The sequence below is a fragment of the Hoplias malabaricus genome, chromosome 5 (assembly GCF_029633855.1).
Source record: "Hoplias malabaricus isolate fHopMal1 chromosome 5, fHopMal1.hap1, whole genome shotgun sequence".
Taxonomy (NCBI): domain Eukaryota; kingdom Metazoa; phylum Chordata; class Actinopteri; order Characiformes; family Erythrinidae; genus Hoplias; species Hoplias malabaricus.
This window is the reverse complement of record NC_089804.1, coordinates 60,039,757-60,064,263: the sequence shown is the minus strand read 5'-3', so window position 1 is coordinate 60,064,263 and position 24,507 is coordinate 60,039,757. Positions and strand designations below refer to the sequence as shown.

General features: G+C 41.5%; 1 protein-coding gene across 1 annotated transcript in view; it reads right to left on the bottom strand.

Moving 5' to 3' along the window:
• Positions 1-213: 213 nt before the first annotated feature.
• The window catches only part of LOC136697352 (neural cell adhesion molecule L1-like), an 82,755-nt gene continuing 58,461 nt past the window's right edge, over positions 214-24,507 (bottom strand). Inside the window, exons 11-25 of the mRNA XM_066672387.1 lie at positions 20,176-20,287; positions 19,848-20,008; positions 19,539-19,622; positions 19,069-19,165; positions 9,392-9,452; positions 8,436-8,508; positions 7,694-7,795; positions 5,956-6,156; positions 5,419-5,489; positions 4,993-5,218; positions 4,374-4,489; positions 3,369-3,663; positions 2,953-3,075; positions 1,108-1,284; positions 214-305 (exon numbers count right to left, since the gene is read on the bottom strand). Of these exons, the coding sequence (XP_066528484.1) occupies positions 214-305; positions 1,108-1,284; positions 2,953-3,075; positions 3,369-3,663; positions 4,374-4,489; positions 4,993-5,218; positions 5,419-5,489; positions 5,956-6,156; positions 7,694-7,795; positions 8,436-8,508; positions 9,392-9,452; positions 19,069-19,165; positions 19,539-19,622; positions 19,848-20,008; positions 20,176-20,287 (1,991 nt within the window). The remainder of the gene's footprint in view (positions 306-1,107; positions 1,285-2,952; positions 3,076-3,368; positions 3,664-4,373; positions 4,490-4,992; positions 5,219-5,418; positions 5,490-5,955; positions 6,157-7,693; positions 7,796-8,435; positions 8,509-9,391; positions 9,453-19,068; positions 19,166-19,538; positions 19,623-19,847; positions 20,009-20,175; positions 20,288-24,507) is intronic.

The window sequence follows — 24,507 nt, the reverse complement described above, 5'->3', positions numbered from 1 at the left end:
CAATAATTGTTTGTGTTATGGCAGTGTTAAAACACACAAACATTAAAAAAAAAGGTGTGCTCACCCGGTCCAAAACTACATTGAAATCTATGGTGGTGGGAAACCTCCCTAGTGCCGAACAAACACTCATAACTCAAAAAAAAAATTGTGCTGTGTTTTGGTTGTGAAACTGGCAACACTACATGTTTGACACGGACCATTCTTTCATTTGTGTCATTGCATGAGTTCAGAGGTGAAGAAACTGTCAGTCATGGATTCAGAAGTGCTGTGTGTGATGCTGGTGGTTTTGGACCTGTTCCTGGGTGCTACAGAGAGGACAGTATGGAAAAGAGAAAGTGAGGTAATGTGTTACACGTTGTTGTAAATTGATTTTTCTTTGAGTGAATTATACCACTTCTCTTAATATTTAAACCCATCTGTAGGGTCACACACTCCCTAACCTGACCTCTTTTCATAAATCAGTTTTACGACAGTGCTTAGGATGTTATGACAGCTTAAACCCTTTCAGATCCTGTTTTCTGTTCTAGTAGATAATGGGGTATAAAGATGTGTGCCTCTCAGAACACACTAGATCATATTCCAGATCAGACTTCATTCTGGAACCAGAGCGTTCAATAAACATCAGCAGAGCCTCCCTCTTTCTCTTCTCTGGGTTTACAGATGTTTACACTCTGTCCTCCTATTGGTCTTTGTCTGGAACATGTCGTAGGAAATGTCAGACTCGGTGAAAAGATCCAAAAACTATGAAAACACTTGACTTCTCCTCAGGGAGTCATGGGACGTCTGCTTTTGTTTATGTCGCACTACAGGACCATCCCTCATCCCTGATGATCGCATTCTGTTCAGACACTGGAAATTTGTCAGATACAACAAAATCCTGTCAAATTCTGGTTACAATTGTGTGGTCTGATCCTGCCATTAAGAATCCTAAATTGTAAAAATGAGTTAACACTGGGATTAGCCTACTTTACAGTTTAAGGTTAAATATGACAGAAGAGGTGAATAGAAACCTCCTGAAGCCTGGGCACCTCTCAGACGTCATGCCACACAACGCTGTTCCAGTGTGAAATGTGAGTGAGTGAGTGAAGAGGTGAACAGATGCAGTACCTCTGTCCCGCAGAGTGGTGGCGTTAATCATGATATTGTCTCCTCCTCCAGCGTTAGTGAAAGCTCGGAGTGTGAAGATGTAGAAGCTTCTGGGGTTCAGGTCCCTCAAGGTCTGGTTAGTAGTTTCTGCATCAACAATGGGCATTCGCACCACAGTATTGTGTCTATTCTCTATAACTAAACAAACAAACAAACAAACTGACAGACAAACAAACAAATACCACATCAGCAATTATCACATACTTTCAGTATCATCATCAGTACTTTTACACAATCAAACAGAACAGGGTGTTTCTGATAAAGTGGCCAGAGTGTGTCAGTAGAAGGGGGTGTTTCTGATAAAGTGACGAGTGAGTGTCAGTAGAAGGGGAGTGTTTCTGATAAAGTGTCCAGTGAGTGTCAGTGGGGGGGGGGGGGTGTTTCTGATAAAGTGGCCAGTGAGTGAAAGTAGAAGGGGGGTGTTTCTGATAAAGTGGCCAGTGAGTGTCAGAAGAGAGGGGTGTTTCGGATAAAGTGGCCAGCAAGTGAGTGTCTGTTTCTGATAAAGTGGCCAGTGAGTGGGGGGGGGGTGTTTCTGATAAAGTGGCCAGTGAGTGACAGTAGAAGTGGGGTGTTTCTGATAAAGTGGCCAGTGAGTGACAGTAGAAGGGGGTGTTTCTGATAAAGTGGCCAGTGAGTGTCAGTAGAAGGGGGTGCTTCTGATAAAGTGGCCAGTGAGTGAAAGTAGAAGAGGGGTGTTTCTGATAAAGTGGCCAGTGAGTGTCAGTAGAGGGAGTGTTTCTGATAAAGTGGCCAGTGAGTGTCAGTAGAGGGGGTGTTTCTGATAAAGTGGCCAGTGAGTGTCAGTAGAGGGGGGTGTTTCTGATAAAGTGGCCAGTGAGTGTCAGTAGAAGGGGGTGTTTCTGATAAAGTGGCCAGTGAGTGAAAGTAGAAGGGGGGTGTCTCTGATAAAGTGGCCAGTGAGTGTCAGTAGAGAGGGGTGTTTCGGATAAAGTGGCCAGCAAGTGAGTGTCTGTTTCTGATAAAGTGGCCAGTGAGTGGGGGGGGGTGTTTCTGATAAAGTGGCCAGTGAGTGACAGTAGAAGTGGGGTGTTTCTGATAAAGTGGCCAGTGAGTGTCAGTAGAAGGAGGGTGTTTCTGATAAAGTGGCCAGTGAGTGTCAGTAGAGGGGGGTGTTTCTGATAAAGTGGCCAGTGAGTGTCAGTAGAGGGGGGTGTTTCTGATAAAGTGGCCAGCCAGTGAGTGTCAGTAGAGAAGGGTGTTTCTGATAAAGTGGCCAGCCAGTGAGTGTCAGTAGAGGAGGGTGTTTCTGATAAAGTGGCCAGTGAGTGACATTAGAAGGGGGTGTTTCTGATAAAGTGGCCAGTGAGTGTCAGTAGAAGGGGGTGTTTCTGATAAAGTGGCCAGCCAGTGAGTGTCAGTAGAGGGGGGTGTTTCTGATAAAGTGGCCAGCCAGTGAGTGTCAGTAGAAGGGGGTGTTTCTGATAAAGTGGCCAGCCAGTGAGTGTCAGTAGAGGGGGGTGTTTCTGATAAAGTGGCCAGTGAGTGACAGTAGAAGGGTGTGTTTCTGATAAAGTGGCCAGCGAGTGTCAGTAGAGGGGGGTGTTTCTGATAAAGTGGCCAGCCAGTGAGTGACAGTAGAAGGGGGTGTTTCTGATAAAGTGGCCAGTGAGTGTCAGTAGAGGGGTGTGTTTCTGATAAAGTGGCCAGTGAGTGACAGTAGAAGGGGGTGTTTCTGATAAAGTGGCCAGTGTGTGTCTGTAGAGGGGGGTGTTTCTGATAAAGTGGCCAGTGAGTGTCAGTAGAAATGGATTGTTTCTGATAAAGTGACCAGGGGGAACCTACTCTCTTGGTATTGCAGCTCGTATCCTCTCAGGACCCCGTTGGGTTTGTGTGGTGGTCTCCAGTAGAGCGTGAGCTCGGTCTCTGACTTACTCTCGAGTCTGTGGATGGATGGTGGACCAGGAGCTGAAGACAGAGCGACAAGAAAAGAAGGGTTAACAAAGAGCATTTCTATTGGTCAGTTCAACTGGAACTGTATAGGATCAGTAGAGTTTTCAAATTCTCCAGAGGTGAAGACACAAGGTTTGTGGCAACATCTCAGTCGAGAAAGTCTGAGCTGAAGAAACTGCAGCTGTTCATAAAGATTTTAGATGACACTGTCTCCTTTCCAGAAGATCAGAGACAGTGAAGAGTAACACACTCCTGATCAATGCCCTTCAGGTCAGGACAGGTGCTGGATGAGCAGGGGTGTATCTTACCTCCCTCAGGTGTGATGAAGTTAGCAGGGTCAGAGTGAGGCCCCTCCCCTTTGTTGTTAAAGGCGGTGATTGACAGGTCGTAGTTGTAATAAACCTCCAGTCCGCTAAGAATCTCCTCCTCCAACAGATCTACATGGACCATTATGAATCTGCGGTCCTCTAACCAATAAGGTGTCAATATTCTTTCCATCAGCATTTCTTCATATTCAATAATCCATCTCAGCTTTCGCTTCCTTTTATAACGGTTTAAAACATAAAGTTTTTCTCCTTGACGACCAAGTTTCGTCAGATAGAGCTGTAACACACACACATCAATTTAAACTACAAATGTGCCTCTCCTGAAGGAAATGTAGAATGGTTATGAAACTTAAGTTGTTCATTCCCACTTCCTGTGAGAGTGTGTATTGTGGGTGTGTGTGTTATGTGGAGGTCTCTGAGTTTTGTGCAAAAGTGTGTGTGTGTGTGTGTCAGTGACAATGTGAGGAATTAAATGTGAACAATCTGGAACATTCCCCCAGTCATTTCCTATGGGAGACCCTGTCATATTTGAATGAATGCTGTATTAAAACCGTATCCTGGATCACTGAGAGAAACTGAAATAAAGCACTTAGAAATTTGTTCTGTCAATTTTGATGTTTCTACCTAAAAATCTGAATGAGAAGGAAATGTTTAAATTTGTAGTAAAGAGAAGTGCTGTGCGGCCTTGGAAACAATAGGAAAACCATCAAAGTGTGCACTAAAAACAAACACACAAATCTCTTAATATCTTTCCCTAATTTATTAACCAAAGGCCTCATTCAGATAAGAACATTTAGCTGATCAATTTGATACATAAAAACATGCAGATTAAACAAGAATCAATTCTGTTATCTCAGTTTAAACACAGAAGAATATTTTCCAAAACCTTGTACTGACCTGCTCAGAAAATACATTGAGGTCTAAAGGGCCAAAGACCCTCCCTGTCTACATCTGCACATGAGCAGACCTGCTGAGGGCATACTGTACCTTATATCCCTTTAAGTGTCCTCTCACAGACTCTCTGCTGACCCCTTTCCATGTGACATTCACAGCTGTACTATTTATCCCAGTCACCGTAACTCCAGTCGGAGCATCCAAGGGCACTGAGAAAGAGAGAGAGAGAGAATCAAATGAAGGGGTTTTATACAGCTATAGAAATAACACATAGTTTTAACATTTGTTTCTACACTCACTGTCCACTCAAGTCACTCTTTAGTTCTGCAATTACAGACTGTAGTCCATCTGTTGCTCTGCATAGACACACAGAGCAGGTGTGATGTGGTGGTGGATCATTCTCAGCGCTGCAGTGACACTGACGTGGTGGTGGTGTGTTAGTGTGTGTTGTGCTGGTGTAGAGTGGATCAGACACAGCAGTGCTGCTGGAGTTTTTAAAGCCCTCAGTGTCTGGACTGAGAACAGTCCACCGACCAAAAACATCCAGCCGACAGCGTCCTGTGTCACTGATGAAGGACTAGAGGATGACCGACACACACTGTGCAGCGACAGATGAGCTACTGTCTCTGACTCTACATCTACAAGGTGGACCAACGAGGGAGGAGTGTCTCACAGAGTGGACAGAGAGTGGACACAGGGTTTAAAAACTCACAGTCTTCTCCAGAGTGACCGATGGCAGGGAGGGGGCTAGGACCATCCCCCTTGTCGTTAACGGCCTGCACTTTAATCTCAAAAGCGCTGAAGGATTCGGTGTCTTTTACGATGAAGGGGGGATGAGAAATGACAGCATGATTCCAGCTCGGACTTTCACCAGCCACCTGCCGCCACCACACTTTATACTGAAAACCAGGACCATTAAAGTGCTTCTGCTCCAGCTCCTGAGACTCACACACACACACACACACACACACACACACACACACACACACACACAACAATAGGGTTTATTTTTCTCTTATATCTCTCTGTTCATCTTCATGGAAAGAACCAAGTAATTGAGTGCACTCCCAGATCTCACACAGTGCCCCCAGCCTTAACAGATGAAGTGTTTAAAAGTGTACATATGTCCTCCGTGTACCTTCCAGGTGATGAACATACTCTGTGGTTCAACGGACTCACTCTTTACGTCTTTCGGGTTCATATCGGGTTCTGTACGGAAAGAGAGAACACGTTTATTTATTGTTTACCTGAAAGCTTTTGTAGTCACCATCACAAACAACTACAACAGGAAACTACACCGTTAAATCTAGCACAACTAATGCGTATTTATTTATATAATAAAAGGACCTTGTAAAATAGTATCCGGTGCCACTGTCATTGTCACATACACACTGTAGGTGTGGTGTGGTCATTATGGTAACAGAAACTGAAGGTGTGGTGTGTGTTTGTCATGGCAACATAAATGCTGCAGGTTTGGTGTAAGGCTCTGAGGGCAGGCTGCAATGTGGTGTACATTTATCATGGTAACATAATGTGTGGTTGTCGTGGTAATGTGATACATGGTTTCATGTTAACCTACTTGTGGCAGGTGTGGTGTAAGATTGTGAGGACAGCATGCAGTGTGGTCTAAGTGTGTCATGGTAACTGTGTGTTTGTGGTTGTCATGGTAACATACTTGCGGCAGGTGTGGTGTAAGACTCTGAGGGCAAGCTGTAGTCGCTGGTCCCGATGCTGTTGACTGCTGCCACTCTGAAATGATAAGTGCAGAACGGCAGCAGAGGGAGCTCCAGGTGGTTTATTTCGGCAGGAAGTCGCTTCACCTCTTTCCATCCGCCTGCTTCTGAGTAAACATCCTCTTTCATCTCTATCACAAACTCTACAGAACCAGAGAATAAGATCAGCACAATAATACACAAATTAATAAAGGTAAAAAAATAAATGTTATCATCACGGTTATCACTTTTAATAGTGGTAGGAGACTGTGATTAATCTCAGTAAATCCCACTTTACAATATAATTTTCATAAAGGTTGATATACTTGTCTGTTTTAATTTGGTGCTGTCTGAGGGCAACAAGGTCATGGCCATCGACTATTGTTTTAGGGCCTTGTCCAAGGAATACAGAGATTTCTCTGGATACTCTGAAACTTTTATTATTTTTATTTGTTAGTAAGGACCATCCCAAAGGCTGAAATGGGGAGGCAAACTCAGATGCATTTGGGGAGGAGTTCAGGGCACTTCAGAATGTTTATGAAGCCAAAACCCCGGCTGGAGAGATGAACACAAGAAAAAGGGTGGTTGTTAAAATGGAGGCTGGGAGTGGCATAAGAGCAGCTGCAAAGGAGGGAAGTCAGGCAAAGTCTGGGGTAGGAGAAAGTGCAAGATGAAGGGCACAAGGGTCCAGAGCAGCACCTGAAAAGAGAACGTGTGAGCTGTAATTTTAGAGGCTGGGTGTAGCACAGCCATAAAGTGGAGGGGTGGGGACAAATGTCCAAAACGCACAGAAGCTGTTGAAATAAAGGCTGGGAGCAGCACAGCTGCAAAGGGAAGGTTTGGGATGATGAGGGGAGGGGTGGGATTATGAAAAGAAGGAGTGCATTGAAAAACAATGTAGCTGTGCAATGAAGAGACTGCATCAATTACACAGAGCAATCGGCTCAAAGCAATCCCGCAGCAGCAGCACCTGTGGAAGGAGGTGTGAGTTGAAAAGCAGGAGGCAGGGAGCGGCAGCAGCCACAGGGGAGTGGGTGGGATGATGAACAGAGGGGTTTGGAAAATAAATGTTGGGGCTTAGGATGATGAACAGAGACAGAAGTAGAGAGGAGGAAGAAGAGAGAGGAGAGGAGAGACTATAGGCAAACTATCTAATGCGGCTTAGGTAGAAAACATTCATTTCAAATGCAATTCTAATGCATGGACGTGTGAGACAGCAAAGACAATAAGGAATGAGACAATAAGGCATTAACAGCAGGGGTGTTGAGTCAGGAGAGAGGAGGTCATGACGTCATCACATTGCTGCTCAGAGATCAGTACAGCAGCAGTGGAGGCAAGAGGCGAGCAGAAGGATCACCTCATTAGCTGAATGAGCAAAAGGGACTCCGGAACACTTCACTGGAGCACTGTGGCTGTTCAGCTGGAGAAGGCTCGAGACTGAAAGCCAGCAACGGAAGTAGAGGCGGGATTTCACGCCAGTCGCAGGGGGAGGAGAAGCAGGAGAAGTGTCTGTGCAGAAAGCAAGCATGACAACTGCCGAACGCAGCCCCATTTTTGTTTTTAAAAAAAATGACAATTGTGATTTTTAATGTTACATCACAGTTACCTAAAATTACAAGAGAGAGTGAGAATGTTTTAATTTTGAATTACATACAGAGATATAAACATTACAGACTTATATAGAAATGTAAACAGACTTACCAGAAACAGGGCTCTTGTTTTCATTGCCGGGCGTCCAGGAGAGAGTGACACTCTGACTGCTCTTCTCAGAGAGCTGGAGAGAGTGAGGAGGGTCTGGTTTATCTACAGAAAATATAATAAAACATTAGGAAATTGACTAAAGAATTTTTAAAATGAATATGTTTTAAAATATTCCTTTAAGAAAATGTTCATAAACTTCTTAAAGTCAGAGATCCCACCCAGAGAAAAACTAATGGCAAGGATAGTTTAACTAGCATTAGCACTGTTAATGAAGGAGTGAACCATGTAAAACTCACCACAACATGTCTTTCTGGCCCTTTAAGTGACTGCTGAGGGACTGGCACCAAGGAGTGATTTTTGTGTTGAGGCTTGGCTTTTTTCTGCTTTGTTAAAATAAACCTGTGGATTTTTATTCTAAAGCTACATTTCACCTCACTGGCCCTCCTTAAATTGCTTCAATAAAAATGTTTTTATTTAGGAACAGGGTAGCACGGTGGTGCAGCAAGTAGTGTCTCTGTCCTGGAGGCTGTGGGTTTGAGTCCTGTTCCGGGGTTGATTAAATCATATCCTGTCTGAGCTGGGAACTGAACCCTTTGTGTACCATTACTCTAGAACAGAATTTATGTGAGAGACAAATATCTCTGCCATGCTCTGTGACCCCCCCTAGTGTGATGGAAGGCTGTGTGAGCTTTGTTTCTGGCAGAGATGTTATAGGATGTTATATATGAATTGAAGTACTCACCGTATCTGGGAACGTTAATGTCTCCTTGGCTTTGTCCCAGCAAAAGCAGCAGAAAATACGTGGACATTAGCATCTGCAGAGGGGACATCAATTTTATACAAAATTAAATGACAATCCACATATATTTGTTTAAAATTAAATAAGAACATAATTTAGTGTGAAAATGACTTATTCATATGTGCAGATTGCACCCCCCTAGAGTCTAAATAAACTAGTTCAGTTTAACAGCACTAATGAATCTATGAATTAGGTTTAGGGCTATGGCACTGAAAAAAAGTCAGAATTCTAAGAATAAAGTCAGAATAATTCTGAGAATAATATCAGCATAATTCTGGGAATAAAGTCTGAATTTTTCAGACTTTAATCTCAGAATTCTGACTTTATTCTCTACTCTTTAAAAATCTTTAATCCTCAAATATATTATTAACATATTTTTATTAGAATGATTTTAATAAAACAGGCAGGTGATAATAAAGGTGTAATAAATTGTAATAAATTAAAATAATATATTAAAAATCAGCTTAAAAAAAAGTCCCAACAGGTCCCAAATTCATAAATAACAATCTCAGTCAAAAAACACAAAAGAAAAAGTGGTTTGATGAAGACTGAAACAGAATCACAAAAAGTAAATAATAAAAAGCCAAAATAAACCCAACTATTATATTCAATATCTACAGAGAACTGAAAACTCAAAATGAAAACTCAAACTCAAAAAAAAAAAAAAAAAAATCCACCAATCTGGAAAAATCACTTTGAAAATGTCTATGAAGAATTACCGACAGATAGCCTGACTGAACAATAAAACATCAAGGAAACAATGTTAGAATCTATTACCAGAATCAGTTAGAATCCACTTGATTATCTAATATCACGGGATGAATTAAACAGCAAAATTAAAAACCTAAATACAGGAAAATCTAAATTAAAAACCAGAAAAGTCTCTGGCCTTATATCACGCCGAACATAATCAGATATTTACACATGAACCTGATCATGTCGATGTCCACCACTATATGTCTACAGTGGTATAAAAACATACATAGATCACAAATGAAAAATAAACACAGCAACACTTACCTAGAACACTGGAAAAACCAAATTCATTCCCGAAGCAAATTGAACTGCTTTCTGACCCTAAAACATTAAAACACACCGCCCACAAATCTCCTCACGCTCAAAGATACGAAGCAGAAACAGATCCTCCAAAAGGACTCAGAGACCACAGCCTGGACATTAAAATACATGGATTTAAAAATCCTGAATACCAGTGGAGGAGAAAGTATGTGGTCACTGCAGGACAGGGGAGGTTGAGATAGAGGTGCACTTTCTTCTAAACTTCCCAAAATATGAAACAATCAGAACTAAATCAGTCAATCAGTTTGAAAAAAGACTCAGTTTCAGAACCCTGACAGACCATGAGAAAGGAGATGGGATGTGAGTGAAACAGACAGAGAGGAGAAGGCAGAGCTGAGGAGATGGATAGAAGGAAATAGAGAGAAGGAGGAGATTTAGCAGATGAAATGGACAGGAGGGTATCAAGGAAGGAAGAGATGGTTATAGGAGGAGAACAGGAGGAATAATCACTGATGTGCTGAAGAAAAAAGGGAATATTACCATATCCACACCTCAGCTGCTGTAAGTATTAACTCCCTGCAGTTGAAAAGCATTAGTACGGACTCCTGATGCAGTCTCTCTCTGGGAAAGGGTCTAAGTTTCGTAGGGACATGCTGCTTTAATAAAGCTGTGTGGGTTTGGCTTCATTTGGAAATTAAATTTGTTTCTGTTAATCTTAAACTCTCTGAGAAACCACAGATTTAATCTTTCTCTATAGAGGAAACATGTGGGTTAAGCTTAATTTAGTTCAAAATCTACCAAAAAAGACAGACTTTGAAGACAGTGTTTTAATGTTAACAGTAGATATTCAGCCCAAGAGACAAAACGAGGTAAGTTTATTAAATGCTTGTTTAAAGGACAACATTTTCCAATTCTGCCATTACAGTGCACCGGCATACAGACACACACCAGCTACAGCCGTTTACTCCTATGTACAGTTACAGCACCAAAATTCTGACACACACCAGCTACAGCCGCTTACTCCTACATACAGTTACAGCACCGAAATACTGACACACACCAGCTACAGCCGTTTACTCCTACATACAGTTACAGCACCAAAATACAGACACACACCAGCTACAGCCGTTTACTCCTATGTACAGTTACAGCACCAAAATTCTGACACACACCAGCTACAGCCGCTTACTCCTACATACAGTTACAGCACCAAAATACTGACACACACCAGCTACAGCTGTTTACTCCTACATACAGTTACAGCACCGAAATACTGACACACACCAGCTACAGCCGTTTACTCCTACATACAGTTACAACACCGAAATACTGACACACACCAGCTACAGCCGTTTACTCCTACATACAGTTACAGCACCGAAATACTGACACACACCAGCTACAGCCGTTTACTCCTACATACAGTTACAGCACCGAAATACTGACACACACCAGCTACAGCCGTTTACTCCTACATACAGTTACAGCACCGAAATACTGACACACACCAGCTACAGCCGTTTACTCCTACATACAGTTACAGCACCGAAATACTGACACACACCAGCTAAGACTGTTTACTCTGTTACTGGCATATACTATGCCAATACTTAATATATGTAAATAGATCATTTTCATTTTATTTCTTATGGTCAATAGTACCTCTGTAAATCCCCACTACTGTAGTCTTGTAACACATTTCCATAACTTCCATAATGCCACACTATATAAAGTACTGTGAAACTGCATTTTTTTACAGTAAAGTGTTATTTTATTTTATTTTATCATCCTTATATTTACACACGTTAAGCTCCATTTGATTCCAACAACTCAGGAAAGGGTTAATCTGATGACATGACCCTCATTTACACAATCAGCAGAAAAGCACAGTCTGATAATGTATCAAAGAGTTTTTCTACCACAGAAAATGTATGTCTCTGAACTTAATCAGCTCCAAACCCCTGATCTCTATAAACTGATTACACTGCAGAAAGATCAGGCTCGGTACCAAATGTCAGCATAAAAGCCTTATAGAACTATGTATATTTAACCTAGTGAAGTATTACCTTGTTTCCTCTTTTTTACATTATACATTTACTTACAGTATATATACAGCACTGTGCAAAAGTTTATATTAAAAGTTATATACATTTAAACTAATGCCTTCTCAGTGAGTATGGGCCTGGTATAAAGTTATAATCACAGTAAATACAAACATATAATAATATAAAACAAGAAATATAACATAATGTACTTCTATAAAATAGTAGCTGAGAGTGAGATAGAGGGTGTGTGTGTGTGTGTGAGAGAGAGAGAGAGAGAGAGAGATTTATTGTCAGTGATGCAGCTGAAATGTAAACGGATGGTGAGCTTTAGAGTCTATTCTGTGGACATTTGATTGTAGTTCGCAAAGACTTCTCCAGACTTTCTCAAACACTTTGCAGAGGTTTCTCAGCCACTGTTCTCTTGAAAGTCTTTACATTACACACAGAAACATTGCTACTGAATCTGATGGCCCTGAGTCCAAAGGTACTGTATAGAGCTACATCACTTAATACAGTTCAACTGCTCCACGGATCAAATCTCTACACACTGCACTACTGTACACACTGCACATCTGTGCATCTAATCTCCTTATAACAGCAATAAATTAAATGTAATATTCTGGAGCAACTGCAAATGAGCCTAAAGTCATCCAAAGTAGTGCAGTGTGTACAGGGTACAGTAGTGCAGTGTACAGTAATGTAGTGTGTACAGTAGTGCAGTGTAGAGTAATGCAGTGTGTACAGTGTAAGGTAGTGCAGTGTGTACAGTAATGCAGTGTGTATAGTAGTGCATTGTACAGTAGTGCAGTGTACATTAAGGCAGTGTGTATAGTAGTGCAGTGTGTACAGTGTACATTAGTGCAGTGAGTACAGCAGTGCAGTATGTACAGTGTACAGTAGTGCATTGAGTACAGTAGTGCAGTGTGTACAGTTGTGCGGTGTGTACAGTGTACAATAGTTCAGTGAGTACAGTAGCGCATTGTGTACAGTGTACAGTAGTGCAGTTTGTACAGTAGTATAGTAGTACAGTGTACAGTAAGGCAGTGTGTATAGTAGTGCAGTGTGTACAGTGTACAGTAGTGCAGTGAGTACAGCAGTGCAGTATGTACAGTGTACATTAGTGCAGTGTACAGTTGTGCGGTGTGTACAGTGTACAATATTTCAGTGAGTACAGTAGCGCATTGTGTACAGTGTACAGTATTGCAGTTTGTACAGTAGTATAGTAGTACAGTGTACAGTAAGGCAGTGTGTATAGTAGTGCAGGGTATAGTATTGCAGTGTACAGTAGGGCAGTGAGTACAGTAGTGCAGTGTACAGTAGGGCAGTGAGAACATTGGTGCAGTGTACAGTAATGCAGTGTGCACAGAGTACAGTATTGCAGTGTGTATGGTGTACAGTAGTGCAACATGTACAGTGTACAGTAGTGCAGTGAGTACAGTAGTGCAGTGTGTACAGTGTACAATAATGCAGTGTTTATAGTAGCGCTGCGTACAGTAGTGCAGTGTGTACATAGTACAGTGTGTACAGTGTACAGTAGTGCAGTAAGTACAGTAGTGCAGCTTGTACAGTAGTGCAGTGAGTACTTTAGTGCAGTGTACAGTGGTGCAATGAGTACAGTGGTGCAGTGTGTACAGTGTACAGTAGTGCAGTAAGTACAATAGCACAGTGTGTACATTGTACAGTAGTGTGGTGAGTTCAGTAGTGTAGTGTGTACAGTGTACAGTAGTGCAGTGTAAAGTAGTGCCTTTGTTGTGATATGTTTCAAGGCCTCATTTATAGTTTATAATGTTCTGTTCAAGGCTTATTTTTAGCAGAATTCCCTAATTACAGTTCTATCGCTTAGCGCTGCACCATCATGTGATCAAACCTCACCATCAGCTTTAACCCTTACAGTCCACAGACTCATTTACTCAGGGGATTCCCTCCATCCCCTCCCTCCCTCTTCTTATCCACTCTCAGGCTCTCTTACTCTTTCCTTTTCTCTCCTGTATCTTTCTTCGTTTCTCTGTCCTGCTTTTCATTTCTTACCATCTCACTTCTTTCTCGCTCTCTCCTCTATTTCCATCCTATCTCTGTCTCTCTCCCTCTCACTCCCACCTTTCTTTTATTGTTTCTCTCTCCTCTCCACCCACACTCTAATGAATGAGTAGCTCATTAAAGTCCAGATGCCATGGGTCTGTTAAGCTCCACCCCTTTCCCTCAAACTAACCTTTCATATGAATATTGTTCTCTCTTTCTCTCTCTGTCTCTCACACTGCATGTCACGCTGTGAAACACCATCTGTGCTGAGAATCTCATCTCGAGTCGTCTGGGGAGAAATGAATCGATTCCACCACATCTCAGATCTATTAACAATAACTGAATCATGTATGAGATGACTCAATTCGTATTTGAGTGAATCCCAATCTGGTTCTTGCCAATTTTATGGATCAGAGTCAGATTCAGAGTCACAATCTGTATCAACATCAGAATCATATTCAGAATTAGAAGAAATATGAGAATCAGAATTACAGAATGTTTCTGGGAAAGTCTAGAATCTTTATTTTTCCTGCAAACTCCTGCAGAGCCGTCTGAGGGCTGGAAGGTCAGGCTCATTAACAGTGCTGTCCAGCCTTTGTCTGACACAGACTGAGATTTCTCCAGAGTTTCTGAATCTTCCTCAGTGTTATGGACAGTAGATGCTGACCTAAAAACAGTGAGATCTCGCGAAGTTCGGGCCAAAATGTTGCCCATGCTCCTTCTCTGCTGCAGAGACTGACCCTTTGATATTCTCCTCTTTACAGTGGACTCTTCTGAACTGAGGAAGTGGAACATTCTATAAACTCTTCGCTCTGATTTCATTTTTTTGGAGCGAATTACATTCGTCGGATTCTAAACGTGTTTATATTCACAGAGTACAATTCAGTTGTTCAGAGACAACACTGGAAATCTGTTCTTTGGGATCATTATAACTGTTGTGTCGTATTAAAAATAACAATTATGACTTTATTAATAAAAACACTGGAGTTTAAATATTAATGCTATATTCACAGTCAATAAAATGAAATCCACATCTGTAACTGGTCTAAACCCACACTCACACAGACTTTTGGACACAGTATTATCCCCAAGAACAGAACAAACCCATGCCAGTCTTCTGCAGCTTTTTCCTGATGGAGCTCAGAACCAACGCAGCGCCCAATAAACTCTTCACTTTTCACATGGCTTCATTTTTAGGTTCTTTTCTGTCGAATAAAAGGAGAACTGTGATTTTTAACACGACACAACAGTCACCATAAAAATACAAACGTATGCAGTACAACTATAAACAACAAAAACACTCTTGTTAGATTGTGAGATGGCTTGAAGCTCTATTATTATTATTATTATTATTATTATTATTGTTATCACCGCGACCCTGAAATGGAGAAGCGGAAAAGAAAATGATGATGATTATTGTTATTATTAATTGTACTATGAATGGTGGCTACACTTGTACAGCACTGTTCTAGTTCCTCTGGGACAGTCCTCTCACCACATACCGCACCACACACTACCTTTTGGGAGGAGAGGGAGTGACTGAGAGGGTTTATTGAAGATGGGGACAGTCAGGAGGCCAGAAGTTACCACAGGGTAAACCTTTAGCTTCCAGCGCACATTGTCAGCTAGCCCGTCCACAGCAGGAACATCTCAATCTGCTCTGTGTCCCGTGCAGTTCAGATTTCCTTAATGAACATAACATTATTTAGCTAATGATCATATAGTGTAACTATTTCATTATTTTTACTTATTCCACTGTAATGAGTAACACATACATATTTCAAAAGAATTTTACCACCACATCATCCTTTTCATATTTTACTGTAATAAAGGAAATTACCCAGACAGTGTGCTGAATTTAAATTCACAAAGACTTTTATTCTGGAAAATAAAACTAATATCATCAACAACTGTGTGATACAGTGATGAGAGGTCCTGATATAAAAAGACTAAAAAGATTAAAAAATTTGATATTGTGCTGGATTTAAATGATTCACTAAACTAATTTACAAAGAATATCAAAAGAAAATTATTCACTAACATCAGTAAATTGGGCTGTGAACGGAAAAGTGCTCAAATGTGGCATTTTGTCTAAAACATAAAAACATGCTTTAATTAGCTCTGAGTAAGGAGTGTTGAATAGCTCATATCCCCAAAACCAGGACCATGTACGTTCAACTACAAGCATTTAACTCTGTGCAGGAGCAGAATTCAGTAGAACTGAGTAGTTATAATCTGCTATTAAAGTACAGTTGTGTTCAAAATAATAACAGTCCAATTTGACTAACCAGATGATCACTGTTTTTGGTATAAATTATATTACCACATGATAAACAATGTAACAGTTGGTGCAGTAGATTCTTAGAAAACCAACAGACTCAGCATTCATCATCTGCATGCTCTTGAGTCTGTATTTGCATAATTAATTAAAAGGGGTGTGTTCAAAATAATAGCAGCGTGAAGTTCAATTAGTGAGGACAATCATTCTGTGAGGAAACAGGTGTGAATCAGGTGTCCCTTATTTAAGGGTGAAGCCAGCACTTGCTCTACATACATTTCTCCTTGAAAGCCTGAGAAAAATGGGTCGATCGAGACATTGTTCAGAAGAACAGCGAGCTTTGATTAAAAAGTTGATTGGAGAGGGTAAAACTTATAAAGTGCAGACAATAATAGGCTGTTCAGCCAAAATGATCTCCAATGCTTTAAAATGGAGAGGAAAACCAGAGAGACGTGGAAGAAAACGGAAGAATACCATTCGAGTGGATCGAAGAATAGTCAGAATGGCAAAGGCTCAGCCAATGATCAGCTCCAGGATGATCAAAGACTCAAAGTCAGGATGATCAAAGTCTCAGGTTACCTGTGAGTACTGTGACAGTTAGAAGACGCCTGTGTGAAGCTAAACTATTAGCAAGAAGTCCCCGCAAAGTCCCACTGTTAAACAAAAAAAAAACAATTTGCCAAAGAACACATCAACTGGCCTAAAGAGAAATGGAGAAACATATTGTGAACTGATGAAAGTAAAATTGTTCTTTTTGGGTCCAAGGGCCACAGACAGTTCCTCATACGACCCCCAAACTCTGAATTCAAGCCACAGTACACTCTGAAGACAGTGAAGCATGGTGGTGCAAGCATCATGATATGGGCATGTTTCTCTTATTGGTGCTGGGCCTATTTACCGCATACCAGGGATCATGGACCAGTTTGCATATATCAGAATACTTGAACAGGTCATATTCCCTTACACTGAAGAGGAAATGCCCTTGAAATGGGTGTTTCATCAAGACAACGACCCTAAACACACTAGTAAACGAGCAAAATCTTGGTTCCAGTCCAACAAACCTGAGGTTATGGAGTGGCCAGCCCAATCCCCGGACCCGTGACATCAAAGATGCAGTTTCTGAAGCAAAACCAAGAAATGCAAATTAATTGTGGGATGTAGTCAAAGCATCCTGAGCTAGAATACCAAGTGACAGGTGCCAGAAGTTGGTTGACTCTATGCAACACAGATGTGAAGCAGTTCTAAAAAACTGTGGTTATTCAACTAAATATTAGGTTAGTGATTCACAGGAATGATAACTCCTAAAAAAGAGTACATATTTTGAGTTAGTAAAGATAAATGCAGATACTGCCCAATGTTAACTTTTGGTATTTTCTGTAAAGTAGTTAGAAATTATTTAAATTTCTCTTCATGTTTTGATTTGGAAAACAGTATGCAATGTTCCCAATGCATGGCAATAAAAACTACTATTAATATTTTGTAGTTGAAAACTAATGTTTTTAAACACACTGCTATTACTTTGAACACAACTGTATTTCTAAAGCTCAGTTGAGTTTACACATAGCAGGTTCTTCTCACTCTGCTAGGCCTGAGATAAAATGATTGCACTGAAAATGTTAATACTGCACTGGATAAAAATGTTTTACTGATCTAATTTACAAAGAATATAAAATAAAATCTCTGTAAATTAGACGGTGCCTGGAAAGTGCCCAAATATGGGGTTTTGTCTAAAAATTTGCGTCACGACTGACGACTGCCCAGAAAATGCTGTGCAACACACAAACTTTGCCCTCAGGTATCCACCCGTGGTCCGCTGTCTTCTTGCTGTCAGGAGTCCGCTCGAGTGGTTTCATTGTGTTTACAGATATTTTGCAATAAACTCTAAAAACTGCACTAATAAAAGCATAAATATGTTTTGCCGTGGCACAAGGCCAGAAGACAACGAAAAAAAGAAAATGTGAGGAAAGACATTGTTATTGAAGACATCTTTATTGTTCTCTGAGTGCAGACACACATTCGTCCAACTCTTGATGGACCAGTCGCTGCACGGAAGAGGACAGTCCTGCGCTCTGGTACACGCCACGCTGCGTCCATGGGAACAATCCATCAAGGTTAAGGACTGCTAGGTTGTTGCCATGGTTTCCTCTGTGGTTGCTAAGGTCTTGCTAGGCTGTAGCCGTGGTGTCATGAGTGGATGCAAATATGTTGCTAGCCTGATTCGGTGGTTTCCTAGGTGGTTGCTAATGTGTTGCTAGGTTGTTGCTATGCTATCCTAGCTGGATGCTATGGTGTTAGGAGATAGTTTGTTGCTAAGCTTTTGCTAGGAAGTTGTTATGGTATGCTAGGTGGTTGCTAATGTATTGCTAGGCCGTTGCTATGGTATGCTAGGTGGTTGCTAAGGCTTTGTGGGAAGCATGAGTGCCTTTTTATATTGGGTGTGTGGTGTGAAGTGTGTGACAGTGTGTTTGTGGTGTGTGTGTGTGTGAGAGAGAGAGAGAAAGAGTGAAAATTTACATAGAAATTATTAGTGATACAAAATAGCTCCAGTGAAAAAATATCTTTAAATTCACTTTTCATCTGAGGATTGTATCGGGGTAATCTTTATCAGACGGATGTGGACTCTGCGAGGGTCTCGTCCTTCGTGAGAGAGTCCACTCTGTCCTTCCGTTTCTGTTCTGCTGTAAACAACAACATCAACACTCTCTCAGAATGATGTATAATGAAATAATGAAATATTAATTTATTCATTCATTGTCTGTAACCCTTATCCAGTTCAGGGCGGCGGTGAGTCCAGAGCCTACCCTGAATCACTGGGCGCAAGGTGGGAACACACCCTGGAGGGGGCGCCATTCCTTCACAGGGCGACACACTCACACATGCACTCACACCTACGGGCAATTTTGAGTCTCCAATCCACCTACCAACGTGTGTTTTTGGAGCATGGGAGGAAACCGGAGCACCCGGAAGAAACCCATGCAGACACAGGGAGAACACACCACACTCATCACAGACAGTCACCCGGAGGAAACCCACGCAGACACAGAGAACACACCACACTCCTCACAGACAGTCACCCGGAGGAAACCCACGCAGACACAGGGAGAACATACCACACTCCTCACAGACAGTCACTCGGAGCAGGACTTGAACCCACAACCTCAACTGTATCTAAACCTCTCTCTCTCTGTGTGTGTGTGTGTGTGAGGTGTGTAAAGACCTGAGTGTTTGCCTCCTTTTCTGTGTTTGATGAAGCAGAAGATGAGGAGGATGAGCAGTAGCAGAACCACAGCAATCATCAATCCAGTAATCCAGCCCTGAGAGAGAGAGAGAGAGAGAGAGATAGGGAGAGAATTATAAGAAAGTAAAAACAAAAATCACTACTGAGACTGTTGCATGATCTCAGTGAGTCGTCTGTGTTCACGCTGCACAAAAACTGCTGTAGAAGTCAGTGACTGTTCCGTCTTAAATGTTGAGGTAGTGTTGTAGTGCCCTAGTCCCTTTATTAACTCAGCTTTGTTTTTATTCACCGCTTGATTTCTGACTGTTTAGTTTTGTAGCACTTTCGCTCTGTGTTTACTTTAACCGGAGCACTCTGTAGTTCTACAGTTACAAACTGTGTTAGAAGTTACTTCTCAAGAACGAGGGTGTACACTCTGGTAACATTGTGCTGTTGTCATGGTGACGTACCTGCAGCAGGTGTGATGTTAGACTCAGAGGGTGGGCTGGAGTCACTGGTGAACTGCAGCAGAGGGTGCTCAGAGTGATTTATTTCTGCAGAAGCAAAGTTCATTTATTACTAGTTTATTTCCTCATTTATTGTCTGTCGCTGTGGGTCTGGAGCCTACCCAGAATGAGAGAAGGATATCTGACAGAAGGTTTTTTAAAGTGTTCCTTTAAGAAAGTGTTCACACAAAGATTATATTACGAAACCTGACATTATGAAGTCACATAAAACAAAACCAGGATGTCTGTGTGTAACTGCATCTCTCCACTTACTGAGCACCGCCAGGTAAGCAACGATGGAGAGATTGAAGTGTTTAACAGAACAGCTGTATGCCCCTGCGTCCTCGCTTCTGACATCGATGATCCTTAACGTGCCGTTGGTTAACTGGGACACTCGTGTGTCAGATAGAACTGTTTCCATATTCTCGCTTTCCCTGAAAACAACAACATCCTCCAGTAAAATCAACAAAACAATCTGAGGGAAAATAACCAGGTCCTGATTTACAAAAAATAGAATTCTTAAAGGTAAACCTTTCTCTAAATAATCTGAGATCAAAAGACGATTTGAAACTTTTATTTTGAAAAGAGCTGAAAGTCTTACCAGCTGATCTGAGGCCGTGGGGAACCGAACGAGACGCAGTCAAGAGATGCAGAATCTCCTTCAGTTATATTGTACAACAGTTTATCACTGGTTAATATCTGTGGAGAGAGGTCTGAGAGAGAGAGAGAGAGAGAGAGAGAGAGAGAGAGAGAGAGACCAAAGAAAAACAAAAGAAATGTGAATCAAATCAAATCAAATTTATTTATATAGCGCTTTTCACAACTGATGTTGTCACAAAGCGGCTTCACAGAATTCCAGTAAGACAAGATTTGACATGAAATGTAAAAACAAAATGTAAAACCCTCAAGTGAGCGAGGCCAGGGGCATCAGTGGCAAGGAAAAACTCCCCCAGCTGAGGAAGAAACCTTGGGAGGAACCAAGGCTCACAAGGGGTGACCCATCCTCCTCTGGTCAATCTACTGGTGATAACAGTTAGTAGTCCATGAGAACTTCAGTGTAGGGACAGCTTCAAGGCACTTGGTGGTTGCTGGAGCGTGGGCAGCTGGTCTGAAGCGTGGAGGAGGATCTCGACAGTCATCCATCAGTGTCCAGACAGACAGGTGGGCAGTCGTTTACTCAGAAAGATGTAAAGGGATGGAATTGTTTTGAACTGTTTTGTGTTTGTAAAGTAGAAAATATGAAAATTTCCAGAGTGTGGCTAATGACTCCGGCAGATCTGACTATGACAGCTTTAACTAAAAGGAGAGAACCAGAAGGACACACAGACACGGGAGCATCCTGAAACACTGGCATCCCTCCGCTCCACCGTCAACAAACCTGAGTGATCGACACCAGCATCTCAGTTTACTATAATTCCCTGTGTCCATGGACCCCCCGAATCTGCCGCCTTTATCTATGGGGGAGCATTAGCTACCAAAAGATAAACTAAACAAATGAGTTTTTAGCCTACATTTGAAGATTGCGACTGTGTCTGAGTCCCGAACATTTTCTGGAAGATCATTCCAGAGTTTGGGGGCTTTATAAGAAAAGGCTCTTCCCCCAGCTGAGGCCTTCTGAATTCTGGGAACAATTAAAAATCCAGTATTCTGTGATCTGAGTGAACGTGGAGGCTCATAATAGGAAATTGTATCTTGAAGATATTCAGGAGCAAGCCCATGTAGAGCTTTATATGTTAATAACAAAATTTTGTAGTCGATGCGGAATTTAACAGGCAGCCAATGAAGTGATGATAAAACTGGGCTGATATGTTCAAATTTTCTAGTTTTAGTGAGGACCCTAGCTGCAGCATTTTGAACTAGTTGAAGTTTTCTTAAATTGCTGCTGGTGCATCCTGACAGTAGTGCGTTACAGTAGTCAAGCCTTGAAGTAATAAAGGCATGTACTAATGTTTCTGCGTCCTGGAGGGATAAGGCATTTCTAATCTTAGCAATATTGCGAAGATGTAAAAAAGCTGTCCTAGTGATACTACCTATGTGTTGATCAAATGATAAATCCGGGTCAATTATGACACCAAGACTTTTTGCTGCTGAACCAGGTTTAACTGGAAAGTCAGCGAGATTTAAAATTAAATCTGATAATTTATTTCTTGCCACTTTTGGACCCAAAAGCAGGACCTCTGTTTTGTTGCTGTTTAGAAGGAGGAAGTTACGCAACATCCAGCCTTTCACGTCTTTTACACAGTCCTCTATTTTCTTTAATCTGTGTTTGTCATCGGGCTTGGCTGAAATATATTATTGCGTGTCGTCTGCGTAACAGTGAAAGTTAATGTCATGGTTTCTTTTAATTGTGCCTAGCGGTAACATGTATAATGTAAATAATAATGGTCCTAAAATAGAGCCTTGTGGAATTCCAAATCGTACTTTAGAATAATTTGAATTTAGGTTGTTTACTTTTACAAATTGGTAACGTTCCGTTAAGTAAGATTTGAACCATAATAGGGCTGTCCCTGTGATTCCAACTATGTTTTCTAACCTTTCTAGGAGAATATTGTGGTCTATTGTATTGAAGGCTGCGCTTAGGTCAAGAAGCACCAACAGGGATACGTGGCCTTGATCAGAGGCAAGAAGAAGATCATTTGTTATATTGACTAGAGCTGTCTCTGTACTATGATGTTGCCTGAATCCAGATTGGAATTTTTCATATATATGATTCTTATGTAGATATGAACTAAGTTGTTGGGCCACGGCTTTTTCTAAGATCTTGGACAGAAATGGCAAATTTGAAATAGGCCTGTAATTAGACAGTGTACTAGCATCAAGATTTGGTTTCTTGATCATAGGTTTAATAACTGCTAGTTTAAAAGCTTTGGGTACATGGCCCAGACTAAGGGATGAGTTTACTATAGTTAAAAAAGTTTCGATAATAGCTGGTAGTACTTCTTTGAGCAATTTTGTGGGAATTGCATCAAGTGTGCAAGTTGTACAGTTTGCGGAAGTGATAATCTTCTCTAGTTCTAACTGTGTGAGTGAGTAAAAGGTTTCAAGTCTTTCTTTTACAGTTACATTATGTTTTATATCATTCACATCGGGTGGCAGCCAGGATGGATTTGATCCTGTGGCTTGAGTTTGTTGTCTAATATTCTCAATTTTATTATTAAAAAAGTCCATAAAATCTTTACTGGTGAGAGTTGCTGGAATTAGTTGTTCGGAACCTGCTTGATTTTTTGTAATTCTAGAAAACACACTAAACAGTGCTCTCGGATTATTTTTATTATTGGAGATCAGCGAGGCCAGATATGCTGAGCGAGCTTTAGTGAGGGCATTTCTATACTCTATAAGGCTGTCCTTCCAGGCAGAATGGAACACTTCCAGCTTGGTTGATCGCCATTTCCACTCTAGTTTCCATAGTATTTGTTTTAAAGTACGGGTTTAATCATTATACCATGGTGCGAGCTTTTTCTGTCTTATACTTTTATGTTTAAGTGGTGCTACCTTTTCTAAAGTAGATCGACAGGTATTTTCTAGGTAATCAGTTAGTACATCTAGGTCCATTGGGTCTGATGGAGTTTGAACTGGGGTCGATAGTTCTGGGAGGTTTTCTATAAATTGTAGGGCGGTAGATGGTTTTATTATACGCTTTGTAGAATAACGAGGGTTCTTACATATATTATGGCTAAGACGTAGCTCATGTGAAATTAGGTAATGGTTGGAGATTGCTGAGGATTGCGGTAAGATATTAATTTTGTCAATGTTAAGACCTAGTGTCAGAACTAAGTCTAAAGTGTGGCTGCAGTAGTGTGTGTGTAGGCCCTGTTACATTTTGAGTAATACCAATAGAGTCTAAGATTGAGGTAAATGCCTTTTTTAGTGGGTCACTTTCCTTCTCAAAATGGATATTAAAATCTCCTACAATTATAACTTTATGATTGCACACCGCTAGGTTTGTAGCAAAATCGCTGAATTCTTTCAGAAATTCTAAGTAAGGCCCTGGTGGTCTGTAAATGTTGCATAATAAAAATGTGTCCTTTTTTGTGAACGGATTTGTAATAATAGTGGAGAGAACCTCAAAGGAAGAGAAGGTGTCACATTGTTTAAGACTAATTTCTAGGGTATTTTGGTAAATTACACATACTCCGCCTCCTTTGTCTGATAATCTTGGGCTATGTGCATAATTATAGCCTAGAGGGGTGGCTTCATTTAGTACTGAAGAGAGCAGCAGTATTTTTAATGACATCAAAGCTGCAGAGTAGGGGGAATGGCACTCTCCACAGCTGAGTGTGAGTGACTGGGTGACTGTGGGAAACAGGTGTCTACAGGTGTGACTGTGTGTGAAGGTGTGTGGGTGGAGACTGAGTGATGATGAGGATGGAGGTGTGTGGGTGGAGACTGAGTGATTATGACGATGGAGGTAAGTGGATGAAGACTGAGTGATTATGAGGATGGAGGTGAGTGGATGGAGAATGAGTGATAATGAGGATGGAGGAGAGTGGATGGAGACAGTGATGATGAGGATGGAGGTGTGTGGGTGGAGACTGAGTGATGATAAGGATGGAGGTGTGTGGGTGGAGACTGAGTGATGATGAGGATGGAGGTGAGTGGATGGAGAATGAGTGATAATGAGGATGGAGGTGAGTGGATGGAGACAGTGATGATGAGGATGGAGGAGAGTGGATGGAGACAGTGATGATGAGGATGGAGGTGTGTGGGTGGAGACTGAGTGATGATGACGATGGAGGTAAGTGGATGAAGACTGAGTGATTATGAGGATGGAGGTGACTGGATGGAGACTGAGTGATGATGAGGATGGAGACTGAGTAATGATGAGGATGGAGGAGAGTGGATGGAGACTGAGTGATGATGACGATGCAGGTGAGTGGATGGAGACTGAGTGATGATTAGGATGGAGGTGTGTGGGTGGAGACTGAGTGATGAT